Source organism: Prunus persica, chromosome G1 (assembly GCF_000346465.2).
Source record: "Prunus persica cultivar Lovell chromosome G1, Prunus_persica_NCBIv2, whole genome shotgun sequence".
NCBI lineage: Eukaryota > Viridiplantae > Streptophyta > Magnoliopsida > Rosales > Rosaceae > Prunus > Prunus persica.
In genome coordinates, this window is record NC_034009.1 from 32788606 (window position 1) to 32806951 (window position 18346).

At 36.5% G+C, this 18346-nt stretch overlaps 2 protein-coding genes across 4 annotated transcripts in view; both read left to right on the forward strand.

Annotated features, from left to right (window-relative positions):
* LOC18790754 (probable apyrase 7) lies at window positions 3760–8978 on the forward strand. 3 transcript variants are annotated; one of them, XM_020554131.1, is made up of 3 exons: window positions 3760–6434; window positions 7423–7756; window positions 7859–8978. In XM_020554131.1, the coding sequence occupies exons 1-2, from the start codon at window positions 4451–4453 to the stop codon at window positions 7731–7733; spliced, it is 2295 nt and encodes a 764-aa protein (XP_020409720.1). In that variant the 5' UTR covers window positions 3760–4450; the 3' UTR covers window positions 7734–7756; window positions 7859–8978. The 3 variants fall into 3 exon arrangements, with proteins under 3 accessions (XP_020409720.1, XP_020409721.1, XP_007221964.1); XM_020554132.1 differs by having other exon boundaries at window positions 8460–8978; XM_007221902.2 differs by having other exon boundaries at window positions 3761–6434; window positions 8448–8978.
* Window positions 14528–18346, forward strand: part of LOC18788488 (protein root UVB sensitive 1, chloroplastic) — a 6138-nt gene continuing 2319 nt past the window's right edge. The window contains exons 1-5 of the mRNA XM_007225491.2: window positions 14528–15617; window positions 15726–16001; window positions 16282–16338; window positions 16457–16655; window positions 16772–16887. Coding sequence (XP_007225553.2) covers window positions 14919–15617; window positions 15726–16001; window positions 16282–16338; window positions 16457–16655; window positions 16772–16887 — 1347 coding nt within the window. The 5' untranslated portion in view covers window positions 14528–14918. The remainder of the gene's footprint in view (window positions 15618–15725; window positions 16002–16281; window positions 16339–16456; window positions 16656–16771; window positions 16888–18346) is intronic.

The following is an 18346-nucleotide window of genomic DNA, read 5'->3' on the forward strand; positions in this document are numbered from 1 at the left end:
TCTCGTGGTCTCCCAAAATTCTTTCATTGGAGACCTGCAGCATGTCTAGCCTTCTCAGTGTATCAACAGGGTACGAACTCATCAGTTTCAACAAGGCATTATTCTCTCCTTTAAGTTTCTCAACCTCCTGTTGAGACTCATGAAGCATTCTTTGGAGAGACGAATTTTCAGTTGTTAACCTCTCAACCTCGTTTGCTCTGGCACGCAAACGATCAGCCATGTTAAAAACAGAAGCAGCACTCTGAATGCTAAAAGCCATTGAGTCATCAATAGCCTCTTCCTCAAATCTCTCTGTCAACAACATTTCATCCATTGGAATAATGAAATTCCTAGCTACTATGACAGCAGTAGCATCATTCATCATCACAGAATCATTAACTGTGAGATGACGATTTTGGGATACAAATGATGGACGCCAAACTTTGGCATCATTGGTAGTTGTGGGAGCATCATTTAAATTGAAATAATTTGGGCAGGAAGAAGAGGAAGCCATTTTAAGAAGGTTTAGAAGAAACTCTTAGAAAAACTAAAGTTTCAGAAAATGAAGGAAGTTGAGTTGAAACGCAGTTGCTCCAATCAAGTTTTGCAAAGGCAATATCTATAGGAGGAAATATGGCTACAGTTTCCAGGATCCCAATATTATCTCAGATCCCCATATTCTCTTTTTCTTTTTCAGATTCCAAAACTTCACGCGGCCTCCATTAATGTTTGTCGACACTTTCGGCGTTTTCAAGTATTATTTTCGTCAAAGCCGATCTTGCTTTACGGATTTCAAGGAGCTACTTTTTCAAAAGTATCCCGAGAATCTCGCAATTTTCCTATGGTTAATTTGAAATTCACCGGTTCTACCTATTCATTGTATTTGTGTATAAATGTGTTACTAATGAAATTTTCTTTGCAGAAGACATCCAGTTTACTCCATACCTAGTGATGCGATATCTACTTATTTTTCTTATCAGTGAGCACTCAATATGCCCGAGAAGCAAGACTATCTCTGATCATCCATTCAGGAAGCAAGACTATCCCTGATCACGTTTCCGCTACATCAGGAAACTGTGAAGGCGATCTTATGCTCTAATCTCCGGAAGTCCTTCTAGACTAGGAGATATGAGAGCTTATTGTCTGCTCCCACCAGCTTCCTTCCCTGATTGCTTACCTTACCTTGCAATCAATATCACATTTTTTTGCATTTTTTCTCTTTTTGTAACTCTCTGTTCATAAGAGATTTTATTTCTTTAGAATGAACATCTGAAGAAAGAATCCATGAAGTGATCCTAAATCTGAGGGTTATTTGTTTTTGACAGAGAGAAGAATTGTGATTTTTGCTCTTGTAGGATATAACTAGATCATCAAGCGCTACATTATATTTGCTGGGCCGATACAAGCTTGAATGATACTTGAGAAAAGTTTCTCCCACCTAAGGATGTAAGCAATACTTGTGTTATTTTATGCTTATATACTTATTTGATACTTTATCTTGAAAGGTAACCAAATGGGAAGATATGTCCGTTCCAAAAGAATGGCTTGTATGTATCCATGAATTATTAACGCAAATTTTACAGATTGTAAGTTGGATACATTGATAATACACTGCACAGATTAAAGTCTCATAAGAACAGAATATGGGTATAGCAGTGATCAATATGATGCACGCATGTTGCGTAGCAAATGATGTGGATTGAAGTCCCGAAAGGACAATCCTTTGACATGTCAATATTGATATTGTGCACGCCTAATGCATAGCAAATTATATGGGTTAAAGTCCCATAAATTAATTGACATGTATGTATTAATCTGTGGCATGCCTGCAGCATGACAGATATATGGGTTCTAAATGTTCCAACTCCCTAAATGGAGATTTTTCACGCCCTATGTAAAATAACGCTCCATTGGAGGTTATAATCCATATTCTCACATAATAAAAGCCCCCCCTGAAGTGGCTTGGGTACCCAAAAGAAAAGAAATACTTATAATTGATGCATGCACATGCAAATGAGAATGATGGGATCATGAATTGATGAATGGCAATTTTTAGTTTTGGAGTAACTACTCAAATCATCAATGGGCTGTGTTGATTGGAACCACGTTCAATTATTAAATGTCGACAATATCATTGGCCAAAATGGAATGAGGTAATTCCATTATAGATGAGAATGAACGTGAAAGAACAAACCCACAGTACGAACCCCAAAAGATGTTAATACTAAAATTTATACTTGGGTGTTCGGAATAAAAGGGAATATACCTACTTTGTATGACACAATATTTCTGGCAGAAACAAGGAATGTTGGGTTTTCTCCATATTTACAGATTCAATTGTGCCTCCTTATTGCACATTTACGGAGACCAACATGTTATCTTTAAGGGTTATTAAATGCACGGAGCATATCACCAGTAGTGATTCCCTAAAGATGTATAAATAGCTGGGTTAAAGCTATATAATGTATCATAAAGTTTAATCCCTTTAAACAAAATCCTTGAAAGGATTGAAATTGCATGAAGCAAGTCCCTGAAAGACATGTGCCTGAAGCACAAAATCTGTACTCAATACTAATGTGCATAAATTGCCTCAATGAGTACATGTATCATAAAGTTTAATCCCTTTAAACAAAATCCTTGAAAGGATTGAAATTGCATGAAGCAAGTCCCTGAAGGACATGTGCCTGAAGCACAAAATCTGTACTCAATACTAATGTGCATAAATTGCCTCAGTGAGTACATGGATTATAATGTGTTTGCAACACATTAAAGCTTCTGAAGAGTTCAAGAAATATTTGTCTCGACTCAAAGATCGAGCATTATGCCAACGAGATTCTTGCTTATACTAAGAAAGTATTGAAACATTTTTATGAGGATTATCCGTTGGACACTTTAAGGATTTTCCGGAAGTATATTGGACCGTACATCATATTTTCCAGATAGAGCTCAACTCCATCACCATCATTTTGGGATGATGTGAGGCATATTTGATGCTATCTCCGCATAACACCATATACGGGCATATTTTTGAGTGAACTTACAAATAGCCCAAGTGTTATTAGATATGCGGACTCTGGAAATCTCTATGGTCGCTTATTGGAAAAAGCTAGTCATGAAGTTTTCAGGGGGAGATATTCATCAGGGGAGCGTGGTATTAATAAAGACCTTCACCCACTGTACTCTTTTTCCTTCATCCAGGTTTTTATCCCATTGGATTTTTCCTGGCAAGGTTTTAACGAGGCAGTGTCGCACGTGTATCAATATACACAGAATTTTATGTTACACATGATTATGTACTCTTTTTTCCTTTGACCAGTTTTTGTCCCATTGGGTTTTACTGGCAAGGTTTTTAACGAGGCATATTCCATATCATTTGTGGTCTCCAAGGGGGAGTGTTGTAAATAATAAGGTGGAGCCCACCTCCAATTGGAAGAGGCTTTGCCTACAAAAGGGTTCACACCCTTCATTTGTAATGACAGAAATGAACAGAGAGAAAACATTCCCTTCTCTCCATCTTAATTCCCTCTCCAATTCCTCTAGATTTATAACACTTTCATTAATTTTCTGGATGCAAATGATTTAACAAACCTTTTATTCTGGTGTTTGTGGTTGCCCCCTTGAACTATAGAAATTAGAAGTTAGGGAGTTGGGCTTTAAGTTTGGGCTTTAGGTGTGGATTCAAGTCAATTAAAAAACAAAGCCGAACCGATCATGCCAAATCAAAATCGAACCAAACCTCTCCTCCTAGAGGTAAAGCAGATGGGTACGCTTACGCTGTATCGGGTCGTGGGTGTTTCAACATTCAATGCTGCCTAAATCTAAGTGGGTTAATGATCAAATCAAGCGGCTCAGAGATTTGTCCCGCAAGAGAGAAATACTGAAATAAATAAAACAGAGAGGAGGAAAAATTACCTTGAAAAAAACGAAAAAAAGAGAGAGAGGTGTTTTATTTTTTTGGTCGAAGAGAGAGAAGTCTTTGGCTTTCTGGGTTTGGTTGGATCTAAACAACCCGGAGACCAGTCCACGGAGAAACGAGAAAGGCGAGAAGAAGATCAACATCTCCTTTGCTGATTGCTTAACAAACGTTTAAGCATTTTATTATAAAAATGACGTGTTTTCGTTGTTCTGGTCGTCGTCCTCCTCCTCCTGATCCTTCTCTTTGGATTCCCCTAAGTTCCCCGTCTAGGTAATTACCCACGGCCTGCTCTTGGTTTTTTTCTGGGCGTTTGGCTTATGTGCTCTTAGTACCCAACTATAGTGTCACTCGGGATCTAGACTCGGATGTCAACTTCACTCCAACTGGTACATTATATTTGCATTTGCTATTTGTTATGCATATTTGCTTTCGTAAATTTCTCAACTGTGTCATATTATGTGATTGATTGATGTTGTTGGGTATGTTGAGATTTCATCCCTTTCTTTGCAACTGTTCGAATTAGCCCTAATAAAAGGCCACCAACAGCATAAGAAAATGGTGTTTAGTCGAATTGCCGATATAATTTCTTCTGCATCAAGTCGTTGGTCTAATCCTCAGGGTTCCACTGTATCTTCTCCTCCCAAAACGTGTGCCCATGCTTTTGCCTTTGCTAACCCTGCACGCAACAAGAACCATCTTCGACTCTCATCATCTCTCCAGGATTTCTCCTCTTATCATCAGCTCGATCCTGAAGATCCCCATCCCAGCATTGTGGCCCATTCCAAACACCCTCATTCCTTAGAGAGAGAAACTGCTGCCTCCAGCTTCTCAAAGGAGAAAGGACTGCCAGGAGGAGGAGTCCTACCTGCCTGCAACAAGTTGGTTCGAGCCCTGATGCTTCTGTGTTGTATCTTGTTGTTCGGTTTTCTAATTTATTTGATTTCCATGTTCATTTATTCTTATTGGTCTAAAGGAACTCCCAAATTTTATATTGTGCTTGATTGTGGAAGTACTGGAACTCGAGTTTATGTATATCAAGCATCCTTTGATAATGCAAACGATGGCACTTTTCCTATTGCCATGAAGCCATTAACGGAAGGTCTTCAAAGAAAACCTAATTCACACACTGGTCGAGCTTATGATCGAATGGAAACTGAGCCTGGGCTTGACAAGTTGGTTCATAACGTTTCGGGCTTGAAGGCTGCAATAAAACCACTTATTCGATGGGCAGAGAAGCAAATCCCAGAGAAGGCGCATAAAACAACCTCGCTTTTCCTTTATGCTACTGCAGGGGTTCGCAGACTGCCGAGTGTCGATTCAAAGTGGCTTCTAGACAATGCATGGTCTATACTCAAGAATTCACCTTTCTTGTGCCAAAGAGACTGGGTTAAGATTATCAGTGGCCTAGAAGAAGCGTACTTTGGTTGGATAGCCCTCAACCATCATACGGGCATGCTGGGGGCCAGACCAAGAAAGCCAACATTTGGTGCACTTGACTTGGGTGGTTCATCGCTGCAGGTTACATTTGAGAGTAATGAACATGTGCGTAACGAGACCAGTTTAAACCTTAGAATTGGGGCTGTGAACCATCATCTCACTGCATATTCTCTCCCGAGCTATGGTTTAAATGATGCATTTGACAAGTCTGTGGTTCATCTTTTGGAGAAGCTTCCAGAAATCACCAAGGCAGAACTAGTAAATGGGAAGGGAAAACTTAGGCACCCCTGCTTGCATTCCGGATACAAGGAGAAATATGTTTGTTCTGAATGTGTTTCTAAATTCCAAGAAGGTGGAAGCCCTGTGATTGCAAAAACGAGTTTGGGCAAAGGAGGAAGATCAGGGATTTCCGTGATGCTTAGTGGTGCTCCAAATTGGGATGAATGCAGTAAACTTGCAAGAATTGCTGTCAATTGGTCGGAATGGTCCAATAGAAACTCAGGAATTGATTGCGACTTGCAACCTTGTGCTCTTCCCGATGGTCTACCCCATCCTTATGGGAAATTCTTTGCAATTTCTGGATTTTTTGTGGTTTATCGGTTTTTCAATTTGACTTCAGAGGCATCGCTTGATGATGTATTGGAAAAGGGTCGGGAGTTTTGCGAAAGAACTTGGGAAGTTGCAAAGAACAGTGTTGCTCCTCAGCCCTTCATTGAACAGTACTGCTTTAGAGCACCATATATTGTATTCTTGTTGAGAGAGGGCTTGCACATTACAGATAATCATGTTATAATTGGGTCTGGAAGAATTACATGGACACTTGGGGTTGCTCTGTTGGAAGCTGGGAAGGCACTTTCAACCAGATTGGGCCTTCGCACTTATGAAATATTCCAGATCAAGATCAACCCAATATTTTTTATTGCAGTGCTGTTTATTTCGTTGCTTTTCCTCCTTTGTGCATTATCATGTGTTGGAAATTGGATGCCAAAATTTTTCTGGAGGTCATATCTCCCGCTGTTTAGGACTAATGGTGCATCTTCTGCATCCGTTCTGAGTATTCCATCGCCTTTTCGATTCCAGCGTTGGAGTCCTATTAGTCCTGGTAAACACTTTCCCAAGACTTCTAATGTGTGTGTAGTTCTGAAATAGTTCCCAAATGATACCGTTATATTTATGACAATTTTAACTTTATTTGTTCTAACTGTCTGTCTACGATTATTCCTCGAGTGGTTTCCTTGTACAAGACATTAACTCATCATATCCACTTTCCGTAGATGTGAGTCACCCTGAGAATGTGATGCTAGGGTACACTGTTAGCATAACAACTAGATGAAAGGGGGTAGATTGAAGTGTTTAACAATCTTGTGCATGTCTGTAGGTTTTTCCTTTTTTTATTCTTTTTTTTTTTGATAGATGAGGGAGGGGGAATTCAAACTGGGGATCTCTTCCAACGTTGGAAGAGAGGTACTACTAGACCAAGAGCAAGTTGGTGCATGTCTGTAGGTTTAAATACAGCAAATTCGTTTTGGGCATGGATATAGAAACAAATTACAAGCAAATTGTCTTTCATCAGTTTATATTGTCTTATTTGTGTGCAGTTATGTCATGGAAAATTGTTGTCTGGTGGAAAACTTTACTATAGATACGTTGATCTTTTGAACATAAAAGAGGAAATCAAATGGGGGGTTTAGATGCCAACTGGTTTCTCCTTGACTTGATATGATTCCATGTATCACTATTATTCTTTTGTAAAAATTTATTTTCTTGGTTTATTACTTACAGTTTCCCAATTATTGTCACCATCCAGTTTCAAGCTATTGATCAAGTGATGCAATCTGGTAAAACTTCAAGATAATAATGGCGATATTATGCTATGACACACACTATCAATTTCTAAAAGGGGTAATTAGGATATCTTAATATATGCAGGGGGACTTAACTGAAAAAAAAGGGGGGAAATCTTGAAAAAGTTGAGAAAAATTCATGACCAAATTGAGATTTGAGTCCAACATGTGGGAACAAAAGTGTAGAGCCTTTATAATATTTGTACTATTAATCATTTGAAGTCAATGTCAACTTTGGCATTTCAGGGGATGGAAGAGTAAAGATGCCTCTAAGTCCAACAATTGCTGGTGGTGCGCAACGGAGACCATTTGGCTTGGGGGATAGTCTCAACAGTGGCGGTGGCATCCAGTTAATGGAGTCTTCCTTATACCCCTCCACAAGCAGTATGTCCCATAGTTATTCCTCAAATAATCTGGGCCAGATGCAATTTGACAGCAGTAGCATGGGTTCCTTTTGGTCTCCTCACAGATCTCAGATGCATCTTCAAAGCAGGCGATCACAATCTCGAGAAGACCTCAATTCTTCACTGGCTGAGGCACACATGGTGAAAGTTTAGGGGATGCTCATCTGCATATTTTGGTATGTTCATTCCTTTCTTGTTCAAATTAAGATTTTCTTACTACAAGAAAGAAGAAATGAAAATCGCAATTGAAGTTTACCGTATTCCTTTGTAACATGTAGCCCATTAAAGCTGAGAAACAGACTGATGCATACCTGGAAAAATTCCAGTGCGGCTGCTAAACTAATGAACATAATGATGACTCTGCACCTATGTCTCATTTTTTTGCACTTATATCTCTTGATTGTAAAGCTTTATATATATATATATATATATATATATATATATATATATATACACAGTTCTCCTCTCATCCGGACGTCCACACGTTATTACTGTGCGGACGCCATTGTAAACAAGGAGGAAAGCAGAGAGGGATAATAGAAAATACATGGTGTTCGAATGGTAATAACGTCCAGACGTCTGCATAGGAGAAAAGATATGTATATATATATATATATGTAAAATAGGAATAGGAAATAAAACATCTCCTTTGCTTGGGTATTTATTTATTTATGATGACAGGTGCCAACTGTGACCAATTTTTGCGAGCAGAAACTTTATTTTCTTTTACGTGTTACTTAATCCTTAAATATGTTCTGTTGAATATCAGTTTCTTTTTTTATTTTTTTTTAAATTTCTCGCGGGAGGAGGGGGCGAAGTGGTTTGTGGATCTAATGTTGAGCTGGCCTGATCTTTTAATTTCAACAGATTGTTTTGCAGGCGAATTTTCCTGTTCCCCTTTGGCAGAAGGGGAATTCACCTGTTAACAAGGCCGTATTTCCTTGGGATTTGGGTCATGTTCACTGCTATCCTTCAGTGATTGTGAAATTATTTTTTGTGACGTCAGTCTTATTGGACTATCTTTTCACTCCCAAACGTCTTCAACTATTACATTCAATCAGGGGAGATCGGCTGAGCTAATACACGAGGCACCTGCCTGATCGGATCAGTCATCCAACTATCATAAGTTTTCAACACTATACATATGATACTAGTAGAGGAGTCTTTCATTGAAATTAGCAGTCAATTAACACAGAATTTTCCTCCTCCGTGGGTTAGCAAATGTTGACATGAAAAGTGATGACAGATGATTGCAGCAATTATAGTAAGATATACAAGTCCTCTCTTATACAACCACTTACTGTTTAAATAGTTGTATACGTACTTTTATTCTTTAAATTTCGACATTAAAATCGAAGGAATGAAAAGAGAAAACCAAAATCGCAGCCTCTACTCAAATAAGTTTATTTGAGGGACATCGTTGTGTGGCCCACTTTGCATTGTATGTCATTAATCTAAACCGTCTATTTTTAGATAATCATTTAAAGATCATTGCTACAAAAAATAACTTGAATTCGATATCATTTGATCATTCATTTGAGTTATTAAAATTTCAGTATTTTCTTTGCAAGGATGATCTATGAATATAGACTTAACAAATAAATTATTTGGATCGTTGAAAAAAAATTCACACTGTGTGTGTGTGTGAGACACCCTTGCATGGCCTACTTTGTATTATATTTTACTAATTCAAATCATATATTTTGAAGATGCTCGTTCAAAGATCATGTATATAAAAAAATCACTTGAATTCGATATCATTTAATCACTCAATTGAAATTTTAGTATTTTCTTGAAGTACCGTGTAGAACAAAATTAGATATCGAAACGGTTTTCGATTTTTCTAATTTTTTGCAATGATGATCTATAAATGTAGACTTAAAAAATAAATGATTTGTGTAACATCCCACATCGACCAACGGAGAGGAAGTGATGTGCCTTATATGTATATGCCCACCTTCATTTAGCACGAGGCCTTTTGGGAGCTCATTGGCTTCGAAATCATGGGAACTCCAAAGTTAAGCGAGTTGGGGCTAGAGCAATCCCATTGGGCAATATCATACTACGGCGGAGCGATTCCAAGGTGTGACAATTTGGACCGTTAAAAAAATATTTGTAGAGGTCCCTAAAAAGTATCCCTCCAATAAATAGAAAGGGACTGTATATATACACATGCACAAAGAGCTTCGGTTGAAAGATTCCTCAAATAAGCTTCGGTTGAGGGACACCCTTGTATGGCCCACTATGCATTGTATTTTAGTTATCTGAACAGTCTAGTTTTTAGATATTACCTCAAAGATTATCTTTGCAAAATTTTACTTGAATTTGAAATCATTTGATCACTCAATTAGATGGTTGTATTTTTTTGAAGCACCGTGTTTGTCTATTTTGTTGGTCCCAACTAGATGTCTTAGTGATTTTCAATTTACCTTTTTTTTTTTTTGAATGGATGATCTATTAATGAAGACTTGCAAAATAGACGGTTTGGGTCATTGAAAAAAAAAATTGTTGGGGACCCGAAAGGGTGTCCTTCAAATAAAATTATTTGAGAAGAACTGTATAGGTATAACCCTAAATGAGTTCTTCTCTTACCCGTACATATGCACATTATTACTGTGCAGACGGTGTACGCCATTGTAAATAGGAAGAGATAATAAAAAATACATAACGACCACACAAACGTCCGCATAAAAAAAAATCTGAATATATATATAAATACATACAGAGAGCCGAAGCCCTAAACCCTATATCGATTTATACCCATCATGAAAACTATAATTACTCATTGATAAAACCTAATTAGTAAAAGTAACCCCTATATCAATAATTGTATCGAAAAAAAGATGGTATAGAGAATGATTTTCATTTAGGGCTTTGGTGTCTATATATTACATTACAGGAATTTAGATCAATACTGATTGAACAAAAAAATTGAATAAATACTAAATTACATGTTAGATAAATTAAATACTGATATTTCTATGTAATGATTTCTCCTAACAAATTCGTCCATCTATATTAGTCTAGTTATTCTATCTTGGAAAATGTTCCAAATTTTATTTTCCCTTCCCATAAATCAAAGAAAAAGGACAATCACATTTCGAAAAATATTCTACCAGACACCGTTTTTAGAATTTATTGTATTTCTCCCTTGTATGAGAAAATGATTAAAAAGTCCTTTACACAATTTGTAATGTTAAATAAGTTCAAGGCGTTTTAAATTGTTTCATCCAGTCCACCAACATAACTGAGAGTGACATGAGAGTTATGTATCCAAAATAGGACCGTGAGGGCTCGTTTGGTACACAGGACTGTCTTGGCATAGACTATGCTTAGGGACTGGCTTGGCTTAGCTTGGCTTGGTCTAAGTTGGATAACACTTATCCTGCGTTTGGTGTATGCTTGGACTAGGACTATAATTTTTTTTATTTTTTCAAAAATATCTATACATATGTATATATATATATACGTATATACATGTATATAATATATGTGTATATAGGTGTATCTATATATTATAATATATACATGGGTATAATACATATACATATACATATGTATATTATAATAGATAATATATATGGGTATGTTATAATAATAATAATATACATGTATATACGTGTATATATGTATATTATAATATATATATATATATAGTATAAATATATAATGTATATGTCTATATACGTGTGTATATGTATATTATAATACATACATGGGTATAATATATATACATATATGTATATATACTTATATACATGTATTATAATAATATATATTACATATATACATGTATATACGTAATATATATGTATTTATATATTATATATGTATATATGTGTTTATATATATATACATGTATATACGTGTATATATGTACATTAATATATATATTACATATATACATGTATACATGTATGCTATTATTATAATATTAATATGTATGTGTATATGAGTATATTATAATAATAATATATGTGTATATATCTATATGTATTTATACTATATTATATATGTATATATGTGTGTATATATATATATACTTGTATATGTGTATATACATGTATATATGTACATTATAGTATATGTGTATGTAATAATAATAATAATAGTAATATATGTTATTAGTATTACAATATAATATATGCATCTCATACATTGGTAAACATAGGACTAGCTAATCCTCCCTTTCTACATGGGATTAGTAGTCCCCTCCTAAGGAGGTGTTTTTGGTGGGCCCGGTATTAACAATCCCATCTAAGACTAGAATTAAATGAAACAAACATGGTACTAAATTTAGTCCAAGCCAGTCCAAGCCAAGCCTGTGTACCAAACGACCCCTCAGAGTTATGACGTGAGAGTTAATGTCATTGTTGGAGAGTAACTAGACCTGCTTGTTCAATTTTTGAGGAGCTTGATTATTTTGTATCTGTACCCTTTTATTTGTCTTTATATGATAAGAGTGCTGCTAAATAAATTTTAAAATTAACTAAGTACATTCTATAGTCTAAGTACACCCTAATATTTTAATTAAAATATAAAATTAACTAAGTACACCCTATTTAACTACCAAAAATACCTTTGATACACCATAATCCTAAAGGAGGTTTCTCTTTTTACATGAATTTGTGTCCTCTTTTCAGATTTTAGATTTGCACCAAAATCTTTAATTTCGTAAGTTGCTGTGAGAATAGATTTGCTAACTCCTTCAATTCAAAGCTTGATTCTTATAAATTCTTGTGACTCTCCACTTGAAGCAAGAACTAAGTTTGAATGTTGCCTGATTCTTAATTCTAATTTCAAGTTGAATAATGTTGGCCGTTTCAGTGACTTGTTGGGGCTTTCTTCCCAAGTTGATACGTCCAATGATATGCTGGTCTATTTGGTGGTGTTGCACTTTTATTTAACTCTTCTCTTTGATTGATATAGCCAGCTGTCTTGTAATGTTCATCGTTTGTTTCCTGCACTAAGTTAATGTTCATCATTTGTTTCCTACACTAAGTTTGTAGCTATCCTATCCCTAGGTTTTCTTCCCTTTAATTTGTGTGGGTCTCTTCTAGGATCAGGAAGTTGTTTCAACATCTTTTCTACAAAGCTCTAATATTTCGATGGAGGTTGATAAGTGTTTGTCTGCCTGTTTCCCTCATGGCTTCGCCATTTCGTTCTCCACTTCTTTTTTTGGTAGCCTTTTTTATATTAAAATTACATTTGTTTCACAATTTAGTATATATTTTTTTGGTCATAGAATTGCAAATTAAGATGTACTCAGTTAATCTTTCCATTTGGATGAAAAAATTACAAATTACATAGAATTTCTAAAATGACGGAATTTAAATTACCGTCATTTCAATTTAGGACAATTGAATATTTCAGTATTTGAATTTATATATGTCAAATTTTATAAATGACAGAAATTGAAAATATCAATGTTTGGATAGCTGATATAAATTGTAAATGACATAAATTAAATATTTCAAAAGAAAAAAAAACTAATAATCGACATAGAAGGTATTCCTCGAAGTATAAAATAACATATCGTTTGATGAACTAAATAACTCAACTTAAACAAATAGAGCATATTAGCAAACCAAATCACTCCCCATGTGCAATAAACATCAGCAACATACTCTTTTTTTAAAATGAATTGGGAGTGCCTTCAGCATCTGAAATTGTTTGTCATTTTCTATCAGCCAAGTACATGCTTTGAGTGGTTCATTTTCACTAAGACCTGCTACTGCTTGTACTTCAAAATATACCTATGCTCCAAGTTTCTTAGTATCAGCATGGATAAACTCTTCAAATGATAAAGCCATTCTAGCAATCGAATCAGCAATAACATACCTCTTTTCTTTGTCGGAAGAAAATCAGAAGAATTTGATGCACGATTTGTATGTGTGAATTAATATTACTTTCCGATTTAGTTGTAACTCACTATATGACATGAAAAGCCAACACAACAGACTAATAGTTGTAACAATCCAAGAAACTAGAAAACAAAGCATATAGAAAGCAGAGAAGACAAATGCATCACACAAAGCGATAAACCTAGAAAACAAATATGGATGATGCAGGAGCATAGGGGTGGAGTCTGAAGCAATTGAAGATTCTATTTGGATTTTCCTCAATCAAAGGCTTGAATTCGAGGACGAATTCTTTCCAACCATGGGAGTCTGATGCAGGAGCATAGGGGTGGATCAAGATAGATATTTACCATTTAATTAGTTATTTCATGATATATTGTTATTTTCTTATTTAGGTAGTTTTAGGATATCTTTTATTATTTATGTGTGATTTTATAATTAATTAGTTTACTTTTGGACCAAGTAGCCTTAGTGCCCAAGTCTTGTAAAGCCTATAAATAAGGCTAATGTAATAGTTGTAGGGAGATATATGTTGATGATTAATAAAATAGTTTATTTATGGCATGGATTTGCTACGATATATGTGAGTTTGCACTAGCCCTACATTTCGGTGCTCGTGTATGTGGTTGGTGACCTATGTCCGGATCCCAATCCCCATCAATAGAGCTACACCATAAATACATATCACACACCAATATCAATGGGCATAGAGTATTTTGTTAAAACTTCCCAAAATCTAGCCATAGTGCCGCAAAGATCACAAAACCCATTCATAACATATTCATAAATTTAGTTAGAAACACCCAATTTTGATAGCCATTTAGAAAGCATGGTAACCATAAAATAAAAAAATATAAATTGAAAGAGAGAAAGGCCTGAAGACTAACCTTTAGATTTGATCCAAAGAGACATGTAACTCAAGAAGAAATCCTTCTCCTTAGCTTCGAACTTTTTAATGATGCCTTTAAGCGACAAGGCTCGTAATCTCTGTTTTCCAGGGTTTTATCATAGGTTTTTGGCGCATTTTTTTTTTAAATGAAAAGTTTGGGCTTTTTTTTTAATTATGTAAGTTTTGGCATACTGAAAAATATGAATTCCCGCACTATGAAAATTGTGAAATGACGACTATTTTGGTGGAAATTAAACTCGAGAATTTGATGCCTCAATTTCTACGATTTTTTCCGCTCGTCATTTAATAAATTCCGCACTTAAGTTAACAAACAAGGGAATTGTCAATTTCTCCTCTTAAATTCCCGACTTTTAGCTAAATTCTAAGTTATTTTTCCTCATCCAAACAGGAAGTTAGGGTTATTTAGCAGCATTCTATGATAAAACCCCTTTCTTGTATTTGCTTTAAAAATAAAAATAAAATAAAAAATTGTTTTGAATGAAGAGTGGGGGAGAAGAGAAGGGGAGGTAATATTGACCAAAAAAGAGAAGGGGAGGCGAGTCAGAGGGAAAGAAGAGCAAGATAGAGATGCGGTGCGCGTGCAAGTCCTTGTTCATCCAAGGAAGCATTACTCCACCTCTACCACCTAGTTACATCCGTGATAGAAATTCTATTGCGCCACCGTCATCTGCTCTAAAATCCAATCCAGTGTTGTTGCCTTCGCTTAGTCTCAAGGCCTCACAATCTCACGCTCATGGACTGCCTTGGAAACGGTTTAATGCATGTACTATCCTGCTGGACAATGGCGGCTGTGACTCTGGCAACAAAAACGGCGGCGGCGGCGGAGGTGGCGGCTGGAATAATCCATTTGAGTCATCCTCATGGTGGTGGCATGACGAAGGTAGTTCCTTTTCGGGTTCTTCTGGGCATCACCCGTTTATCTTCTTATCCTTCTTCTTCTGCTCTGTGGCGTGTTGCTTCTGCCACCTCCGATTGGCTTATGCGCTGGCATCATCAGAGGAGTGTGAGCCTGTGTGGGAAGTGAGGGGAGGCAACTGGACCAAGCTTATTCCTGATTTTGTTAAGGATGCCTTTGTTGTTGCTCAGGAAGTTGGTTTTGGTACATTAAGTGTTGGGAATCTGTGGTTACAATGCAAACATCTGCTTACGCGATTGATGCTTCCAGAAGGCTATCCCCACTGCGTTACCAGTGATTACTTGGACTACTCTCTATGGAGAGGAGTTCAGGGGGTCGCCAGCCAAATTAGTGGTGTCCTTGCCACTCAGGTACTTCCCTCGCCTACCATTCCTATCCTAACCAACCATCATCTTTGTCTAATATTCTAACCAACCGCTGTGAGTTTGTTTGTTTGTTTGTTTGTGTTGTGTCTATAGGCATTGCTTTACGCTGTTGGATTGGGGAAAGGGGCTATTCCGGCCGCTGCTGCTGTCAATTGGGTCCTTAAGGATGGAATTGGATACCTCAGCAAAATTATGCTCTCAAAATATGGAAGGCATTTTGATGTCAATCCAAAAGGGTGGAGGTTGTTTGCTGATCTTCTTGAAAATGCTGCCTTTGGAATGGAAATACTCACTCCTGCATTTCCCCATCTTTTTCTTTTAATTGGTGCTGCTGCAGGTGCAGGGCGTTCAGCTGCTGCACTTATTCAGGTTACTTTCCGGTTTTAAGTTTGTGGCTTGTGTAGAATGACGGCTATCCTGTTCCTTCTTAAAGACATTTTTCTACATTATAAACAGTCTTAGTATAAACATTTTTCTATGCCTTACAAACTGTTATTTTTAAAGTAGATCTCGTGTTGAATGAACCTTTCTGGCCTCCTATATGATTTCAGTAGTTAATCATTATATGACTCCCTGCTGTAATCATCCTCACATTCATCCAATATAAAGATGTACACTTAATTGAACTTTCAAATCCATCATTTCACAGGCTGCTACCAGGAGTTGTTTCTATGCTGGTTTTGCTGCTCAAAGAAACTTTGCTGAGGTATCAAATTTTGAACTGTTTGGAAGCTTGGAAGCCTCTTACTTCCATCCATTTGAAGACAATGTGCTATTACCTTGGTGTACTAATTATCATTTCTAAAAGGAATACTTAAATGTAGGTGATTGCTAAGGGTGAAGCTCAGGGAATGGTGAGCAAGTCTGTTGGTATCATGCTTGGTATAGCATTGGCCAACCACATAGGCTCTTCTACGTTTCTTGGCCTTGCTTCTTTTAGCATTGTCACTTGGATCCACATGTTCTGCAATCTGAAATCATATCAATCCATTCAAATAAGGACTTTAAATCCTTATCGTGCAAGTAATTCCTCTCTCTCTCTTCAACTTTAAATCCTCATCTGTAAATCAAATAATAACTATTTCTTAGCAACCGAATTTATAATTAAATCTGAGCTTGGCTACTGGTTAATTCGACAGGCTTGGTTTTTAGCGAATATCTTCTTAGCGGCCAAGCACCTTCTGTCAAAGAGGTCAATGAGGAGGAACCGCTTTTTCCAGCTGTACCATTTCTTAACTTGAAGCCTGCAAACCAAGTGAGCTATTTTTGTCCTCCTCATTTGGCTTTTTATATTTCTACAAAGGTCACAAATTGATTCAGGCCTTGTTTTAAAAATTTCCAAATCCTTTACATGGCCAACATTGCATCTTAGTTCTAGCTTTTGAACTGGACCCTAAACTACTTTGTGACTCTTAGGTATAGAAGAACTAACCAATTGGTTGAAGCGAATCTACCTAAGATTTTCTACCCAGTTTCCTTTGCCTGCATTTGCAATGGTTTTCTCACTAATAGTACTGCTTTCTAAGAAAAGAAATACTAGTAATCATTGTAATGAAACTTACGGAGACCTCCTTTTACACTCTTCTTTAGTGGCTTGAACAAAGATATTTCCACTGAACTCATCCTTTCAGTCATTGAGTGTCTTAAAGAAACCAGACCAGCCCCTTCTTCAGTCTCACCGTCCACCAGATAGAAGTTCAAGTCCCCAAAAAAACCAAAAGATGTCACCAGAACTCACCTCAAGTTCATGGCACCACCGCCATACCTCTCTATCTTATCTTTTCTCTGTGTCAGTCCAAAGAAGGCAGTAGCTCCAAACCTCTCAGCTTGTAGTCAGCTTCGTACTCTATTTTGTTGTTAGTTAACTTTTAGTTATAACCTGCATGTAAATGCTCCACACCTCCCAGCTTAGTTCTACTTCTTTATCATTTCGAATTAGGTATACAAGCACTATACTTAGGAAGATGATATGATAATCATGATGATCATATATAGCAAGAATTTGCACAAGAGGAATAAAAGATTAAAAAAAGAAGTAATAATACCTTCATTTTTTGGCTGCAACATTGACAATTAATAATTTGTTTTAATTACCTCATAATGCGTGCATGTATGTGTAAACAGTCCGTCTTGAGTGCGGACAATATACAATCTTGTTGCACTTGCAACCTGGAAATGATAGTTATTAAAAATAAAAATAAAAACTTAAAAAAAAAAGGGTCAATTTCAGTTTAGTATCATGAACTTTACCCGATAAGGCATGTTAGCACATGTGTTTCGAAATTTTAAGAGTTTAGTACTCGTACATTACGAAATTGTGACAATCTGGCTCCACCATTAGGCTAACCTTCAGAAAATCCGTTAAGTGATGATGTGTCATGTGCTGGGGCCGCTTTTTTTTTTTTGCTCAGGTGGACTAAAGTATTAATAATAAAAACTTTCAAAAATTCAATTTAAAATAAGAATAAAATAAAAACTTAAAATAATAAAAAAGCCCCACCACTTCCCTCTTACCCCATCCCAGCCCCAACCCAACAAGCCACCGCCCCAAGGACCACCCCCAGCAACCACCCATCGCCCTCCCCTTTTGATTCTACTCTTCATTCAAAATGTGATAGTTGTTGAAGATGTAGTTCCGACCATCGCAATAAGAGCACTCATACATTCCTTCGGATTTGCACAATAATTTACCAGGCCTTGGACGCCAACATGGA

What these genes read in the sequence shown, in the direction of transcription:
- LOC18790754 (XM_020554131.1), top strand. Translation starts at nt 4,451, where the DNA reads ATGGTGTTTAGTCGAATTGCCGATATAATTTCTTCTGCATCAAGTCGT. An exon ending in TTGGAGTCCTATTAGTCCTG is followed by an intron (nt 6,435 to 7,422) that starts GTAAACACTTTC and finishes TTGGCATTTCAG; the next exon opens with GGGATGGAAGAGTAAAGATG.